This window comes from Moschus berezovskii, chromosome 3, assembly GCF_049115385.1.
Source record: "Moschus berezovskii isolate FMDL1 chromosome 3, NW_MosBer_1.0, whole genome shotgun sequence".
NCBI lineage: Eukaryota > Metazoa > Chordata > Mammalia > Artiodactyla > Moschidae > Moschus > Moschus berezovskii.
In genome coordinates, this window is record NC_142462.1 from 115,730,329 (window position 1) to 115,748,082 (window position 17,754).

The window sequence follows — 17,754 nt, forward strand, 5'->3', positions numbered from 1 at the left end:
TGTATATGTATGCATGTGAGTAGCCAACCACTTGCTAAGCACATATCATTGCCGTGTTTGCTATTAACCTCCAAGAAAATAAAGACGTCAGAGTCACAGTCCTCAAGAGTCTTCCCTGTTCATTAGGGGATAATTCATGGATAGAAAGAGTTAATACACGAGAATGCGAGTTGCTATAATGCAGGCAGAGGCTAGCACTCAGTTTCTGACCGGGACCATCAGGGGAGGGTCTGGGAAGGTGGCAGACTCTTCACAGGAAGAGTTGGTCTCAGTTATCCAAGTGGGAGAAAGGTCATGAGAATCAGACCTATGAACGGGATAGGAAAGTACAGGGTCAGGGACCTTGCACTCAGCACACAGGTCCTTGCACTCATCTGGCTGCGAGGTTCAGAGATGGCAGTCATAAGCTGTAAAGGTAGGTTGGGGCTTCCCGCTCGGAGAGTGGACTCTATCCTTGTCACAGCATGAGGAGGGCATATAGTAGACGTGCACTAAACATCTGTGAGCTAGTGAAGGGAGAGGAGTCGGGCCCCATCCAGGAAGCCAAGGGCAAGTGCGGAGCTGTGAGTCCTCCCGCCCTGAGCTGACATCACCTGCTCTGTGGATGGTCCTCCCACCCACCTCTTTATAAATGCCAGTCTGCACAGGTAGGCAAAGATAGTCCCACAGGGGAACCCTGATGACACAGGAGAGCTCCTCAGGGTGGCATCTGTTCTAGGAGGGGCCTCTCTGCCCCCCGCCCCCACCACTAGCACCCTGCCCCTCCCCCGGCCCCTCCCACTCTCGGTGTACCCTGAGTCTGTCTCCTGTCACTCCACTCAGTCAGACCAGCCTCTGCCACCTGCACTTCCTGCCTCTGCCCAGTGGTGGGAGGAGGGCAGGGGAGGAGAGGACATTTTTGTATCACAGTGCAACATTGTGGGGACTGGGGGGGTGGGCACGTTGATTCAGTTAGAGGAAGTCCTTTTACAAAAAGCCCTGCCTCAGAAAATAGATCCACGCAGCCCACCAGCAACCTAACCCCCAGCTTAAGATGGGGAGAGTGGCTGGGAGAAGTCCCTGGAGCAGGTCCCTCTGTGTTCTCGCAGGGACCTGGGCTCTGATCATCTCTGCCTCTCCCTGCTCCACACTCAGCTTCCCAGGAACACGAAGAATCAAGCCGTCAGAGTGGGATCTTCACAAAACTTTATCTTGGACAAAGTACTTGCAGCTGTGTTATTTGTTAAGCACTCACAACAACCCCCTGGGGAAGATATTATCCCATTTTTCAGATGGAGAAACTAACGCCAGGGAGGTTACAGGTCACAGAAATAGTGGGAGGCCAGGTCTAGCCCGAAACACTTCCCAGTCCAGCAAAACCTCCACCCCTAGTGCCCCTTCCAATTTCACAATCATGTCAGCCCCCAAGTCAAGCTCATTCTCTGCAAAATTGGGGATGACCTCATGTCCAGACCACTTGACCACTAGTTCTGGAGGCAAGTTGGGAGGAGAGAAGGAGGGTGGCCCCAGACTGTTTAGGGGAGGAGGGGAAGAGGGAGGAATTAATTCTTGGCAGCCCCTTCCCACTGTGCTCCTATGGAGAGCTGCACTTCGGGCCAGGGACCAGGCTCACTGTGCTAGGTAAGAATGCTTCTGCAGGGGAAGGGAGGGTGGAATGCCCAGACTATATGATCTCCCCAAACCCTGGCCTTGGGGGAGTGGTCGCTGGAGCCTCCCGGGTTGCTCTCCGAGAAGGCAACGTTTGCGCCTGGGTCCCCAGGGCTGTGTGAACGCCCAGCAGCTGTACTTTGGAGCTGGCTCCAAGCTGACTGTTCTGGGTAAGGAGGGCAGCTGGAGTCCCTGAGCGTTCCCTCGGGCGGGACGCAGAGAGGCGGGCAGCTGCCCATCTCCCTTCAGGGCTGCGCTCAGGGTCGGTGGGCACCTGGGCTGAGTCTGGGCATCAGAGAAGGGCAGCGCTGGTTTTTGTCCTGGGTCCCCGGGCTGTGAGCCAAAGCACTCAGTACTTCGGCGCGGGCACCCGGCTGTCGGTGCTAGGTGAGCGGGGACCCGGGGGTGAGCGGCGGGTTTTTGCGCGGGGCTGGGGGGCCGTGACTCAGAGACGCTGTACTTCGGGCCGGGCACGCGGCTCCTCGTGCTAGGTGAGTGCGGGCGGCGCGCCTCGATTTTTGGGGGGCGCCCCGGCGCCGCACCGCCCTGACCTCCGGGGCCGGCAGCGGGCTGACCGCGGGGGGTGAGTGTCCGCGCCGCGAGCGGTGGGGTCAGGGCGGGTCGAATTCGGGCACTTGGTCCTCTCCCTGCGCTGGAGCCGGGCTCTGGGACCCGGAGGGCGAGCAGCTATGCTCTGAGGGGTTTGCTTGCGGGACTGGGACTCTGTGAGCCAGTGAGCGGTATTTTGGCGCCGGCACCAGGCTCATGGTCACAGGTGAGATCTGAACGCCTCCCTGCCTTCTAATCGCCGCCCCTCTTGCCCCCGGAGATGGGTGGGGTGGGCTGGAGCGTATGGCCACGTTGTCCACCTGTGGAGTCAGCTCTGCAAGGGGTGGAGGGGCCAGGATTGGGGTTCTCATAGTCCTGGAACAGAGAGGTAGGCAAGGGGGCTTTGGTCTTTTTGTTTTTTCCCTGAGATATTAGGGACCTGGTGAGCCATGGCGAAAAAGAGAATTTATTAGGATTCTGAGAGCTGCTTGATTGGAGAAAAAGACTGAGGAGGGCGATCTGGGCTGAGGGGAAGGTAGAAGTGGGTGTAGCAGCTGCAAAGGGGAAAATGACCTGGGGGTGGGGGGCAGGAACAGGCAGGGATGAGTCCAGGAGGGTGGGCCCCCTGCAGACCTGGCTCCAGGCAGGAGGAGATGCAGGCTTCCACTGAATGGCCCAGGAAGAAAAGGATGATGGAGGAACGTGGAACAGACTTGAAAGAGACAGATAAACACAAGGCAGTGAGGGAAAGAATACCAAACAGGTGGGGTTTGTCGATTTACTGTTTGGAAGTTTGGATTTAAATTTCGGTTTCAAACCTCTTCCTCCCTTCTTAAGTCCAGACCCCTGCTGGCCAGGCTGTGTGTACAGCACAGGCGGGCTGGGTGGGAACCTGGGCCACTGGGGGCGTTTACTTACCAAATGGAGCCCCCTCACCGCCCCCCACCCCCAGCCTGAAATTCCCCTCCTCACCAGGGCTTCCGGTTAAACAGCCAGATGTAGCAGGACATACATTCAAATAGACATATTTTCCTACTGAGACCAGGAACATTCCCAAGGGGATCTTAGTGCTGGAAAGGGATCTTCACTCGAAGCACTGAGCTTCCAGAGGGGAACAACCCCTCAGGACCAGTGTGTTTACTGGATGATATGATAACAGCAAGCGTGTCTGTAGTTAGACTTGCTAGGTTGGAGCCAGTGGGGGCTCCTTTCGAAGTGTTTGTTCCCAATGACAGCTGGGTTCCTGTGATCAGCCAGGGTGGAGAAGAGCAGGAGACCTCAGAACAGGTAGACCTGGGTCCCAAGCCCTGGTCCTTTAATGATCTGATGACCTTGGGCAAGTGAATCTGTAGGAACCTTCCTCGGATTGAAAATTATCAAGATGTACTGCTAACACTGCTCTGAGGATGACAGGAGCAGTTGCGTGGCGAGTATCTTAGAGTACCTAGCAGACCAGTTGTAATTCAGTGGTCTCCCACCGACCCTCCCAGACCCTCCCCTAGGCGGTCACCGGGGTAGCAGGGGAACCCAGTGCCAAGGGAGGGGCAGGATTAGCATGGGGAGGAGGGCTGGCTATATGTGCGAAGTGAGCTGGGAGCAGGACAGGTAAACTTCAGAGTTCTGTCTGAGGCTCTCCAGCCCACATCCAAGCATACACCACCAAAGCTCACCAGGATACACACAGGTGCACCCACCTGGGTGAGCCCACCCACGGGGACTCACAAACAGGGAGTGTAAACTGACTGACTCCTCATCGTGGGGCCATGTAGTCAGCGCTTCAACGTGTAAGGAAGGTCCTGCTTCCTTCTGCCCAACACATCAACATCACAGGGAGCACTGCACATGGCTCAAAACCCGTCTGTAATTTTTCCAGTAAGTTCTGAGTGTTTGCTGGATGAGGGGGTCAGAGGAGTCAATTCTGTAACGCCCCTGGAGGGCTGGTAGAACCCCGGGGGCAGGGACTCTGCAAGAGAGTGAAGAACCAGACCGAGAGCAGAAAGCCTGATGGAGCCAGTGCAACGCAGACAGGTCAGGAGATTCCATTTCAGTTCCGGTCTGCCAGTAAAGCCCCCGGGACAGAGGAACAGTCACAAGTCGGGAAGTGCAGCACAGGGCCGCCGGCCTGACGGAAGGCAGAAAGTGAAGTGAAGTGCTAGTTGCTTAGTCCTGTCTGACTCTTTGCAACCCCATGGACTATAGCCCACCAGGCTCCTCTGTCCATGGAATTCTCCAGGCAAGAATACTGCAGTGGATTGGCATTTGCTTCTCCAGGGGGTCCCCCTGATCAAGGGATCGAACCCAGATCTCCTGCATTGCAGGCAGATTCTTTACTGAATGAGAACCAAAGAAGTCCAGTGCGACCTCAAAATGAACACGTAACACTTTTGTTTAAAAAATTATTTAGAATTTCACAGTGGTAACACCAGCACATTATATCAAGCAGGGGGGCCTTCTAAGTGTGAGGTCCTCTGTGACTACACTGTTCACACCCCCATGAAGCCAGCCTTGAAGTTAAGTCACGTCCATGGAAATAGCAAGTGTCAGAATTTTTTTTTAATCTTCTAGGCTTAACTAACGGAGAAGGCAATGGCAAGCCACTCCAGTACTCTTGCCTAGAAAACACCATGGATAGAGGAGCCTGGTAGGCTGCAGTCCGTGGGGTCACTAAGGGTCGGACACGACTGAGCGACTTCACTTTCACTTTTCACTTTCACACATTGGAGAAGGAAATGGCAACCCACTCCAGTGTTCTTGCCTGGAGAATCCCAGGGACGGGGGAGCCTGGTGGGCTTCCGTCTATGGGGTCACACAGAGTTGGACACGACTGAAGTGACTTAGCAGCAGCAGCAGCAGCAGGCTTAACTAAAATCCCATGGATGGAGGAGCCTGGTAGACTGCAGTCCGTGAGGTTGCTAGGGGTCGGACACGACTGAGCGACTTCACTTTCACTTTTCACTTTCACACATTGGAGAAGGAAATGGCAACCCACTCCAGTGTTCTTGCCTGGAGAATCCCAGGGATGGGGGAGCCTGGTGGGCTTCCGTCTATGGGGTCACACAGAGTCGGACACGACTGAAGTGACTTAGCAGCAGCAGCAGGCTAAACTACATCTCTTCAGAATGAAATGTCTTCCTTTTAACAGAATTGCTCAGAAACAAACAAAAATCAATACTAAGCAAAGAACAGGATAAAATAAAGGTTTAGAGGGTCCAGAAGCAATAAGATAGTCAGATGAGAAGTCCGCAGGGGCTTTAACTGGAATGCCTTCAGCTGGGGCCCTCCGGGATGCCACACACCAGAGGCTTAGCTGGATGAAGACAACTGCAAGTTGCTCTGATGACCTCAGAGGCATACTTAGGAAGCTAGCCAGTAGGGAAAAGTAGAACATATGGAATCAAAGGGACAAAGAAAGTTGAAGATGCCTGAATTTAAAAGAAGGGGAGATAGTGATTTCTCTGAGCTGAGGCAACTCAGGGGTGCCTGGAGGCAGAGGAATGGCTAGGTTGACCTGAAGCACTGGAAAGAAAGCAAACCTCCCATTCTGATGAGTATGCCCTAGGACAAATGCTGTCTTCACGTGAGCACGCAAAAATACATCATCAGTGCATTGTCATCTGAAAAAATAAAGAACAGCCATCAAATAAATTCCTTATCCCCAAGTCATCTTACTGGTCAACCCCTCAGGCTCACTCCCAGCAGAGGACAGGGCTTTCGGCACCCATAGATCAGGTCATGTCCACCCCTGCTCCGGACAGTCAGTGTTGGCTTCTCCTTTCACAAGCAGGAAAAATGATGCAGAGACATCCCAAGACTGTCTAAAGCCACATCCAAGCTTCAAATTCTATTATTCATGTTCCATCCGGTGCTCTAGTTAAATAACCGCCATATATTATGGTGAGAAGTAGAGAAATAAGCTCCCCATGGTGAATAACAAAACAATAATGTAAGAGAAGAGAATTTGCTCAGAGGTTGGGTGGTGCCATTTGTAAAGTCACCTTTGGGGCTGGAGACACAGGAGATGGGCACAGGCAGGCAGAGGGAGACCGAAAACAGAGGCGTGGGGTGGTGACCCCCCAAACAGACAGGCCATACTGCTTGTGTGCATGCTCAGTCGATCAGTCGTGTCTGACTCTTTTGCGACCCCATGGAGCCTAGCCCGCCAGGCTCCTCTATCCATGGGATTTCCCAGCCGAGAACACTGGAGTGGGTTGCCATTTCCTTCTCCAGGGGATCCTCCCAACCCAGGGATCGAACCCACGTCTCCTGCATTGGCAGGCGGATTCCCTCTGAGCCACCGGGGTAGCCATACTGCTACATGACTTTACTGTAGGATGACCCTGAGCCTCCCTTCCCTGCCTTCTCATATTCATATACTCACACACACACTCAGCCCCTTCCACTCCAACCAGCTCTCAGGCCGGCCCTGGCCCCACCCCTGTCCTTCCAGACGATCTGAGCCAGGTCCACCCGCCCAAGGTGGCTGTGTTCGAACCCTCGGAAGCAGAGATCTCCCAGACCCAGAAGGCCACGCTCGTGTGCCTGGCCACGGGCTTCTACCCCGACCACGTGGAGCTGACCTGGTGGGTGAACAGGAAGCAGGTCACCACTGGGGTCAGCACGGACCCTGAGCCCTACAGGGAGGACCCCACACGGGATGACTCCAGATACTGTCTGAGCAGCCGGCTGAGGGTGACCGCCGACTTCTGGCACAACCCCCGCAACCACTTCCGCTGCCAAGTCCAGTTCCACGGGCTCACGGACCAGGACAAGTGGGAGGAGGAGGACAGGGCCAAGCCCGTCACCCAGAACATCAGCGCCGAGGCCTGGGGCAGAGCAGGTGAGCCGGCCGGGAGGGAGTCAGAGCCGACAGGGGAGAGATCCGGGGAGAGGAGCGGGAAGGCTGGACAGAGAGGGAAGGGTGGGTGGGGGCCCAGCAAGAGGGTGGACAGGGCACCTCCTCGGGCTAACTCCTCCCCCGGATCCAGATCCTCAGCCCAACTCAGCTGTGCGGGTGGGTCCCCTCCCTGCCCGCCTGCAGAGCTCAGGGTCCCAGTGGTGGGTCCCCATCCCCTTCAGTGCTGCCTCCTTCCATGACTCTGAGGATGCTGTGGCCACATTGGCACGGGCAGTGCTAGGACTCTGATCAGAGGCTGCTCTGAGCCTGGGGGTCAGTGCTGACTAAAAGACTGACTTAGCTGTGACCCTGCTTTAGAAGATGCAGGCTCTCATCCATTTCCCTCCCCCTTTTTTCTTTCAGACTGTGGCGTCACCTCCGGTAAGTGGCCCTCTGCTTCTTTGTCTCCATCTCCATGGTCATTGCTCTGGAACCAGAGACAGAGACTCCATGGACACTGGTTGGAGGGGTAAAGGGGGTGGAGGCCAGAGATACCTGCTCACAGGTACCTACCTGCTCTCCCTTCCTGCCAACAGCGTCTTATCAGCAAGGGGTCCTGTCTGCCACCCTCCTCTATGAGATCCTGCTGGGGAAGGCCACCCTGTACGCTGTGCTGGTCAGCGCCCTGGTGCTGATGGCCATGGTAAGGAGGGGGCCAGGATGGGACAGGCAGGTTGGAAGTGACACTTGAAATGCAGCAACACAGACCTAGGAATGTAGAGACCCCACCAGGATCAGAGGTGGGCAGAGAGGAAGAAGGGGTTCACCCGCATGCCTCAGAAGACACCTTGCACCTCTGTGATCACACTGGAAGAGCCGTGCTGGGAAGGAGAAACTGGGGTCACCAGAAAACCCAATGGATGGATGTTGGGAGGAGACCTGCATTTGTCTTGTCAGTGGGACACCCTACTTCCTCTCACTCCCCAGCACTCCTGGCTCCTTGTAACCCTCACACCTTCTCATCCTCAGATCAAGAGAAAAGATTCCTGAAGCCAGCTTAGAAGTGGAGCCAGGAGCTTCCAGCCTGTTACTGCCCTGATGTGAATTCCGCTTTTCCCATTCCTACCCAGTGCTTCTGAAGAGCTGCCCTCATCTCTGGGCTCAGCCCAGCGTCCACCCCCATGTGCAGGTGCCCCAAACTCTCAGGACCAGGATATCCCTAATCCAGGGGAGACCCGAGGTGGGCTGAACTTACTGAACCAATAAAAATGGCCTGTTCTGGCTTGACTCTGCCTTGTGAGTATCTAGATATCTCTTCTGTCCATCTCTGAAGTCCCATGTGACTCCAGTCAGGGTGCAAACAGGAGGTCTCCAGGGAGAGTCCCCTGCAGTCCCTTCAGGTGGGAGGTGGGAGGGACCCAGCCTGTGACTGGCACTGCTCCTCCTTGTCAGGGAAACTTAAGGATGTGTGAAAGGGGGTGACTGGTGAAGAGAGAGGCTTACTCTGGAGCACTCTAGAAAAATGGCAGAGTTGCCTCTAGGAACTTGCTGTCCTACCTGGACAAAGGTGCTCCGAGGAAGAGCTGAACCACACAGGTGTGCCCACTGCCAAGGGGTCACGAACCCTGGCGCTCATTTCAGCTCCCTCACTGAGAGCATTACTAGACTCCCTTCACTGCCAAAGAGTGTTTCCAGCTGGGAAGAAGAAACATCACTGACTTGGAAATTCCTGCTCAGTAGCAGATGCGTCTCCAGGTTAAGTGACAAAGCTAGTTATAAATTTCACTCAGGTGAATCAAAATGCAAAAATGTCCTCTGATCACTCCTTCACTCACTCAGTCGTGTCTGACTTTTTGTGACCCCATGGACTGTAGCCCACCAGGCTCCTCTGTCCATCTTCATTCCCAGGCAAGAATACTGGAGTAGGGTACTATTTACTACTCCAGAGGATATTCCCAACCCAGGGATCGAACCCACGTCTCTCATGTCTCCTGCATTGGGAGGTGGGTTCTTTACCACTGTGCCAACCTGGGAGCCCTGCAAGATACCTGGGAGGAAGCCACCGGGGAGGATGGAAAATAAAGTACCTAAAAACAAGGGTCAGCCCTACTGCTATTTCTAGAAATCCTTGCAAAGCTCTTTATTGTCACACGGTCACCATGGCGATGCAGCCCAGCGTCCTCAGGATGGAATAAAGGACCCAGCGTTGTCCCCTCCTCTTCGTCTGCACTCACCGTCACTCCTGTGCCGCTGAGCCTGCTGAACCACTGGCTCACAGGCCATCCTGCCCTCCTCTGCCTGGAACAACACCTACACAAGCTCCCACTCATCCTTGCAGACCCAGAGATGACATCTTCCCCAGCTGGTAGCCTTCTCTGGGGCATCCTTGCCCCTTACTCCATAAGACTGCATGAAGTGCCCTCTGTGTTTTGCTATCACAGTGCCTTGTGCCCACTTCCTTCCTGCTACTAACCTCACTTGATGGAAACTACCCCTTCTGTTGTCTGACACCCCCACTTGAAGGTCACCTTCTTAAGGACCAAGTAGTATTTTATTGCAGCATCTTTGGGATGTAGCATAGTATCTTGGTTCAGTGTACTCACCCAATAAATTATCTTTAAAGAAATAAATCAGAGAGCTCACCCGAAGTGACCCAGTTCAGGAGCAGATATCACCTTCAGGCCCTCCCCCGGGCCTGCAGCACACAGCCTCCTCAATCTATTGCATGCATGCATGCATTCTAGCACAAGTGTTTGCATATATGCCAACAAACATGCATACATATTTGTCAGCATCTGTGCATCAGCAGAGGAGACTACATATTAAGTACATGTCATTGCAATGTTTTTCATTAACCTTCAAGAAAATAAAGATATCCAAGCCATAGCCCCCCAAAAGTTTCCCTATTCTTTAGGGGGATAATTCATGGGTAGAAATGCTTAACATACAGCAGCAATGTCTACACTTAACACTTGAACAGCAGCAATGTGAGTTGTGTACTGAAACGCAGGCTAGCATCAGGGGAGAGTCTAAGAAGGTAGCCAGCTCTTCACAGGAAGAGTTGGTCTCAGATACCCAAGTGGGAGAGAGGTCATGAGAATCAGACCTATGAACAGGATAGGAAAGTACAGGGTCAGGGACCTTGCACTCAGCACACAGGTCCTTGCACTCAGCTGGCTGCGAGGTTCAGAGATGGCAGTCATAAGTCTGTAAAGGCAGGCCGGGGCTTCCCGCTCGGAGAGTGGACTCTATCCTTGTCGCAGCATGAGGAGGGCATATAGTAGACGTGCACTAAACATCTGTGCTCTAGTGAAGAGAGAGGAGTCGGGCCCCATCCAGGAAGCCAAGGGCAAGTGCGGAGCTGTGAGTCCTCCCGCCCTGAGCTGACATCACCTGCTCTGTGGATGGTCCTCCCACCCACCTCTCTATAAACGCCAGTCTGCACCTGAGCACAGAGAGTCCCAGAGGGGAGCCCTGATGACACAGGAGAGCTCCTCAGGGTGGCATCTGTTTCAGGAGGGGCCTCTCTGCCCCCCCCCACCACTAGCACCCTGCCCTTCCCCAGGCCCCTCCCACTCTTGGTGTGCCCTGAGTCTGTCTCCTGTCACTCCACTCAATCAGACCAGCCTCTGCCACCTGCACTTCCTGCCTCTGCCCAGTGGTGGGAGGAGGGGCAGGGGAGGAGAGGACATTTTTGTATCACAGTGTAACATTGTGGGGACTGGGGGGGTGGGCACGTTGATTCAGTTAGAGGAAGTCCTTTTACAAAAAGCCCTGCCTCAGAAAATAGATCCACGCAGCCCACCAGCAACCTAGCCCCCAGCTTAAGATGGGGAGAGTGGCTGGGAGAAGTCCCTGGAGCAGCTCCCTCTGTGTTCTCGCAGGGACCTGGACTCTGATCACCTCTGCCTCTCCCTGCTCCACACTCAGCTTCCCAGGAACACGAAGAATCAAGCCGTCAAAGTGGAATCAACAACCCGTGCTTTCCATAAAACTTGCCTTTTGACAAAGTCCTTGTCGTTCAGTCGCTAACTCATGTCCGACACTTTGCAACCTCATGTACGGCAGCACGCCAAGCTTCCCGAGTTTGCTCAAACTTATGTCCACTGACTCAGCGATGCCTTCCAAGCATCTCATTCTCCGTTACCCCTTTCTCCTCCTGCCCTCAATCTTTCCCAGAATCAGACTCTTTACCCATGAGTCGGCTCTTTGCATCTGGTGTCCAAGGTATCGGAGCCTCAGCTTCAGCATCAGTCCTTGCAATGAGTATTCAGGATTGATTTCCTTTAGGATTGACTGGTTTAATCTCCTTGCTGTCCAAGGGACTCTCAAGAGTATTCTCCGGTAGCACAGTTCGAAAGCATCACAGGTGTAAAATTCATTAAGCACAACAATCCTGCGGGAAAGATATTGTCCCATTTTTCAGATGGAGAAACTAAGGCCAGAGAGGTTATAGGTCACAGAAGTAGTAAGAGGCAAGGTCTAGCCTGAAACACTTCCCAGTCCAGCAAAACCTCCACCCCTAGTGCCCCTTCCAATTTCACCACGTCAGCCCCCAAGTCAAGCTCATTCTCTGCAAAATTGGGGGTGACCTCATGTCCAGACCACTTGACCACTAGTTCTGGAGGCAGGTTGGGAGGAGAGAAGGAGGGTGGCCCCAGACTGTTCCAGGGGAGAAGGGGAAGAGGGAGGAATTCTTGGCAGCCCCTTCCCACTGTGCACCTATGTGGAGCTGCACTTCGGGCCAGGGACCAGGCTCACTGTGCTAGGTAAGAATGCTTCTGCAGGGGGAGGGAGGGTGGAATGTCCAGACTAGATGACCCCTGTGAACTCTACCTTTTGGAGAGTGGACGCCTTACCCTGTCCTGGCTGCACTCAGGGAAGGCAAAGTTTGCGCCTGGGTCCCCAGGGCTGTGTGAACACCGAGCAGCTGTACTTTGGAGCTGGTTCCAAGCTGACTGTGCTGGGTAAGGAGGGCAGCTGGAGTCCCTGAGTGTTCCCTCGGGTGGGATGAAGAAAGGTGGGAGGCTGCCCATCTCCCTTCGGGGCTGCGCTCAGGGTTCGTGGGGACCTGGGCTGAGTCCGGGCTATCCATAGAGGGGAGCGCTAGTTTTTGTCCTGAGCCTGCGGGCTGTGAGCAATAATCCTCTGTATTTCGGAGAAGGCACTCGGCTGTTGGTACTAGGTAAGTGGGGTGCTCTGGGGCGCTAGGAGGGAAGTGGGGCGATCAGATGTCAGTAGGGTCGCTGGACCTATATTTTTGTGCTGAGCCCTGAGGCTGTGAGCACAGACGCGCAGTACTTCGGCCCGGGCACCCGGCTGTTGGTGCTAGGTGAGCCGGGAAGCAGCTGGGGACCCGGGGAGCAGCTGGGGACCCGGGGAGGATACGCGGCGGGTTTTTGCGCGGGGCTGGGGGGCCGTGACTCAGACCCAGTACTTCGGGCCGGGCACGCGGCTCCTGGTGCTCGGTGAGTGCGGGCGGCGCGCCTCGATTTTTGTGGGGCGCCCCGGGGCTGTGCTTTGCAGGGGCCGCCCTGACCTTCGGGGCCGGCAGCCTGCTGACGGTGGTGGGTGAGTGTCCGCCGGCTGGCCGCGGGCGGCGGGGTCAGGGCGGGTCGATCCGGGCACTTGGTCCCCTCCCTGCCCTGGAGCTGAGCGCTGGGACAGGGGAAGGGAGCGGGAGCCGCTGGGAGCTGCGGAGGTCGGGGGTTTGAGTGCGGGGCTCCTCCTCCGTGCTCATATGAGCAGTATTTCGGCTCAGGCACCAAGCTCACGGTGGTAGGTGAGATCTGGACTCCCCCCTCCTTTTGGCGCAGCTCCTTGCTTCCCCGGAGATGGGTGGGGTGCGCTGGGGCTGGGGCGCCTGGCCAGTTGTGCCTCTGGGGGGTCCGCTCTGCAAGGGAGGCGGGGAGTATTGGGTAGAGGTACTGGGGAGGGATACTTTAGTCCGGGAACGCGGACAGATGGCAAGGGGGGGCTTCAGTCTCTTTTTTTCTGGGGTATTTGGGGACCGGGTGAGCAATGGAGAGAGGATTAATTAGGACTCTGAGGCTGGCTTGATTGGAGAAAAAGCCTGAGGAGGGCGATCCGGGCTGGGGGAAGGGTAGGAGCCGGTGTAGCTGCTGCAAAGGGGAAAATGAGATGGGGAGGGGGCAGGCAGGAGGAGCTCAGGATGGTGGGCCCACTGCAGAGCCCAGCTCCTGGGAGATGGGGATGCAGGCTTCTGCTGAAGGGAGAACCACGATGACCAGCAGGAACGGAGAAGAGACATGAAAGAGACAGACCCACCGGAGGCAGCGAGGGAAAGAATCCAGACAAGTTTGGATTTCAATTTAGGTTTCCAACCTCTTTCTTTCTACCTAAGTCCAGACCCCTGGCGGCCAGGCTGTGTGTACAGCACACACGGGCTGGGTGGGAACCTGGGCCACTGGGGGCATTTCCTCACCAAATGGAGCCTCCTCACCGCCCCTCAGCCTGAAATCTCCCTCCTCACACCAGGACGTCTAGGTTAAACAGCCAGATGGGGCAGGACATACATTCAAATAGACATATTTTTCCTTCTGAGACCAGGAACATTCTCAAGGGGATCTTAGTGCTGGAAAGGGATCTTCACTCGAAGCACTGAGCTTCCAGAGGGGAACGACCCCTCAGGACCGGTGTGTTTACTGGATGATATGATAACAGCAAGCCTGTCTGTAGTTAGACTGGTTAGGTTGGAGCCAGTGGGGCTCCGTTTGAAGTGTTTGTTCCCAGTGACAGCTGGGTTCCTGTGATCAGCCATGGTGGAGAAGAGCAGGAGAACTCAGGGTCCAAAGCCCTGGGCCTTTAATGAGCCAGTGGCCTCGTGGGAGTGAGTATGTGTGCATAGGTCACACACCCAGGAAGCCAGCCCTAAAGTTCAGCTGTTGTCATCATCGTTCAGTCGCTAAGCTGCGTCAGACTCTTTTCCAACCCCATGGACTGTAGCCCCCACCTCGGCCCCCTCATCCAGGCTCCTCTGTCCATGAGATTTCCCAGGCAAGAATACTGGAATGGGTTGCCATTTCCTTCCCCGGGGAATCTTCCTGACCCAGGGATCGAACCGGTATTTCCTGCAGCTCCTGCATTGCAGGCAGATTCTTTCCCACTGAGCCACCGGGGAAGCCCACCCATGGAAATGTGGTGTCACAGGAACTTTTTTTTTTTTTTTCATTTCTTCCAGCCTAAACTAGGCTGGAAGAAATTGATTCAGACTAAAGAAATTTAGATTGAGACGTCTTCCCTTTAACAGAGTTGCTCAGAAGCAAACAAAAAAAAATCCGAATAATGCAAAGAGCAAGATAAAATGTATGTCAAGAAGGTCCAGAAGCAATAAGCCAGTCAGATGAGAAGGCCGCAGGGGCTTTAACTGGAAGGCCTTCACCTGGGGCCCTCCGGGATGCCACACACCAGAGGCTTAGTTGGATCAAGACAACTGGGAGCAGAAGTTGCTTGATGATCTCAGAAGCATATTTAGGAGGCTTGCTGGTAGGGAAAAAGAGAAGATGTGGAATCAAATGGGCAGAGGAGGTTGAAGATGCTTGGATTTAAAATATGAGGAGAAGGTGATCTGTCTGAGCTGAGGCAACTCAGGGGTTCCTGGAGGCAGAGGAATGGCTAGGATGACCCGGTGAGACACCAGAAAGAAAAATGCCTCCTGTTCTCATGAGCACATCCTGAGACTAAAGGCTGTCTTCACGTGGGTGCACAGAAATATGCCATCTGTATGTATCTGAAGAAAAACCCCAACCCCATAATGAGCCCCTTACACGCAAATCCCCTCTACTCCTCAGCCCCCTAGGCTCACATGCAACTAGCCCCGCTGATGGCAGAAGCTTCCTGCATCCTTATGTCAGGGCATCTCCGCCCCCACTCTGGACAGTGTTGGGATTCTCCCTTCACAAGCAGGAAAAATGATGCAGAGACATTCAGGGGTTGTCCCAAGTCATGTTGGTGGGCAAAGTCACTGTCAGGCTTTGACTTCTGTTATTCTGGTTCCAATCCAGCTCTCTATTTAAATAACTGCTATAAATTATGATGAGAAAAAAGACAGGTAAGTTTTTCTCGTTGAATAAGAAATCAAATAACATGAAAGAAGAAAAATTGCTGAGATGTCAGGCAGTGCCATTTGTAAGGCCACCTCAGGGGGTTAGAGACAGACGAGACGGGCTTGTAGGGTGAGTACAAGGGACAGGCAGACAGAGGGAGAAAAACAGAGAGTGGGGTGGTGACTCCCAAACAAACAGGACACACTGCTACATGACTTTACTGTAGGATGACCCTGAGCCTCCCTTCCCTGCCTTCTCATATTCATATACTCATAAACACAGACACACTCACACACACACACACACACACACTCAGCCCCTTCCACTCCAGCCAGCTCTCAGGCCGGCCCTGGCCCCACCCCTGTCCTTCCAGACGATCTGAGCCAGGTCCACCCGCCCAAGGTGGCTGTGTTCGAACCCTCGGAAGCAGAGATCTCCCAGACCCAGAAGGCCACGCTCGTGTGCCTGGCCACGGGCTTCTATCCCGACCACGTGGAGCTGACCTGGTGGGTGAACAGGAAGCAGGTCACGACTGGGGTCAGCACGGACCCTGAGCCCTACAGGGAGGACCCCACGCGGGATGACTCCAGATACTGTCTGAGCAGCCGGCTGAGGGTGACCGCCGACTTCTGGCACAACCCCCGCAACCACTTCCGCTGCCAAGTCCAGTTCCACGGGCTCACGGACCAGGACAAGTGGGAGGAGGAGGACAGGGCCAAGCCCGTCACCCAGAACATCAGCGCCGAGGCCTGGGGCAGAGCAGGTGAGCCGGCCGGGAGGGAGTCAGAGCCGACAGGGGCGAGATCCGGGGAGAGGAGCGGGAAGGCTGGACAGAGAGGGAAGGGTGGGTGGGGGCCCAGCAAGAGGGTGGACAGGGCACCTCCTCAGGCTAACTCCTCCCCCGGATCCTCAGCCCAACTCAGCTGTGCGGGTGGGTCCCCTCCCTGCCCGCCTGCAGAGCTCAGGGTCCCAGTGGTGGGTCCCCATCCCCTTCAGTGCTGCCTCCTTCCATGACCCTGAGGATGCTGTGGCCACATTGGCAAGGCAGTGCTGGGACTCTGATCAGAGGCTGCTCTGAGCCTGGGGGTCAGTGCTGACTAAAAGACTGACTTAGCTTTGACTCTGCTTTAGAAGATGCAGGCTCTCATCCATTTCCCTCCCCCTTTTTTCTTTCAGACTGTGGCGTCACCTCCGGTAAGTGGCCCTCTGCTTCTTTGTCTCCATCTCCATGGTCATTGCTCTGGAACCAGAGACAGAGACTCCATGGACACTGGTTGCAGGGGTAAAGGGGGTGGAGGCCAGAGATACCTGCTCACAGGTACCTACCTGCTCTCCCTTCCTGCCAACAGCGTCTTATCACCAAGGCGTCCTGTCTGCCACCCTCCTCTATGAGATCCTGCTGGGGAAGGCCACCCTGTACGCTGTGCTGGTCAGCGCCCTGGTGCTGATGGCCATGGTAAGGAGGGGGGCAGACTGAGAGGGATAAAAGGAAAGTGTGATAAAAGGAAAGTGTGGAGCATCATGCAAGAGAGCTGAGTGATCTCAGAGTTGTGTCCTGACATCTCCATGGAGTCACAGTGGGGCTGCCAGACTGGGGAGAAAGTACAGAGATCATCACAGACAGAACGCAGCTTTGAAAGACGGGGAGAGCCTTCCCCAAAAATCAGCATCCTCTGACCCAGTCCTACTGTTCCATGGCCCCTGGCATCCTGATGACGTCCTCTCTTCCTCAGGTTAAGAAAAAGGATTCCTGAGACCAGCTCCAAAAGTGCGTCCCGAGTCATTCTTCGCTGAGGCCTTGGGCCCTCCTTAACGTCCTTTCAGCCTGTGACCCTCAAGAGTTTCTCTCCCGCTCTCTCGTCTCCTTCCTTTACGGATGTTGCCCCTCCTCTCAGCTTCCCTGCAGGTGGAGTCCGAACCTGAAATTGACTGAATCAATAAAAGTGTCACGATGGGCTTGACTGTGTCCAGGAGTGTCTGTGCTATCTTGCCGTTCATTGATCTACCTCTGATTTGGGGAAATCACCACCCCTCAGGCTCGGTAAAGAATCTGCCTGCGGTGCAGGAGACCCAGGTTCAATCCCTGGGTCAGGAAGATCCCCTGGAGAAGGGTATGGCAAGCTACTCCAGTATTCTTGCCTGGAGAATCCCAAGGACAGAGAAGCCTGGTGGACTACAGTCCATAAGGTCACAAAGAGTCGGGCATGACTGACTCACACACACACACACACACACACACACACACGCAAATGGAGTGACAGATCCTCCTCTCTACACACACACACACACACACACACACACACACACACGCAAATGGAGTGACAGATCCTCCTCTCTGACCAGTGCCGCTTCCTCTTGTTTATTTCACACACACACACACACGCAAATGGAGTGACAGATCCTCCTCTCTACACACACACACACACACGCAAATGGAGTGACAGATCCTCCTCTCTGACCAGTGCTGCTTCCTCTTGTTTATCCTCATGGGATGCTGTTGTCCACATCTGGGCACTCTGGGCCCCCGTATGCAGGGCTAGTCTGAAGGGCAAAAAGCTGGGCTCTGGAAAACCTGCATATTGAGGGCAGATGGTGGCTCAGATGGTAAAGAATCTGCCTGCAATGCAGCAGACCTGAGTTTGATCCCTGGGTTGAGAA

General features: G+C 54.8%; 2 gene segments (V, D, J or C); both read left to right on the forward strand.

Annotated features, from left to right (window-relative positions):
- Window positions 1–464: 464 nt before the first annotated feature.
- On the forward strand, window positions 465–8,322 carry LOC129551986 (T cell receptor beta constant 2-like). The segment is given in 7 exon segments: window positions 465–563; window positions 1,760–1,817; window positions 2,058–2,138; window positions 6,644–7,033; window positions 7,454–7,471; window positions 7,627–7,733; window positions 8,060–8,322. Coding segments are annotated over 7 exon segments (774 nt in total).
- Window positions 8,323–10,294: 1,972 nt separating this feature from the next.
- On the forward strand, window positions 10,295–17,062 carry LOC148778417 (T cell receptor beta constant 2-like). The segment is given in 6 exon segments: window positions 10,295–10,393; window positions 12,363–12,498; window positions 15,470–15,859; window positions 16,273–16,290; window positions 16,446–16,552; window positions 16,830–17,062. Coding segments are annotated over 6 exon segments (771 nt in total).
- The last annotated feature ends 692 nt before the right edge of the window (window positions 17,063–17,754 follow it).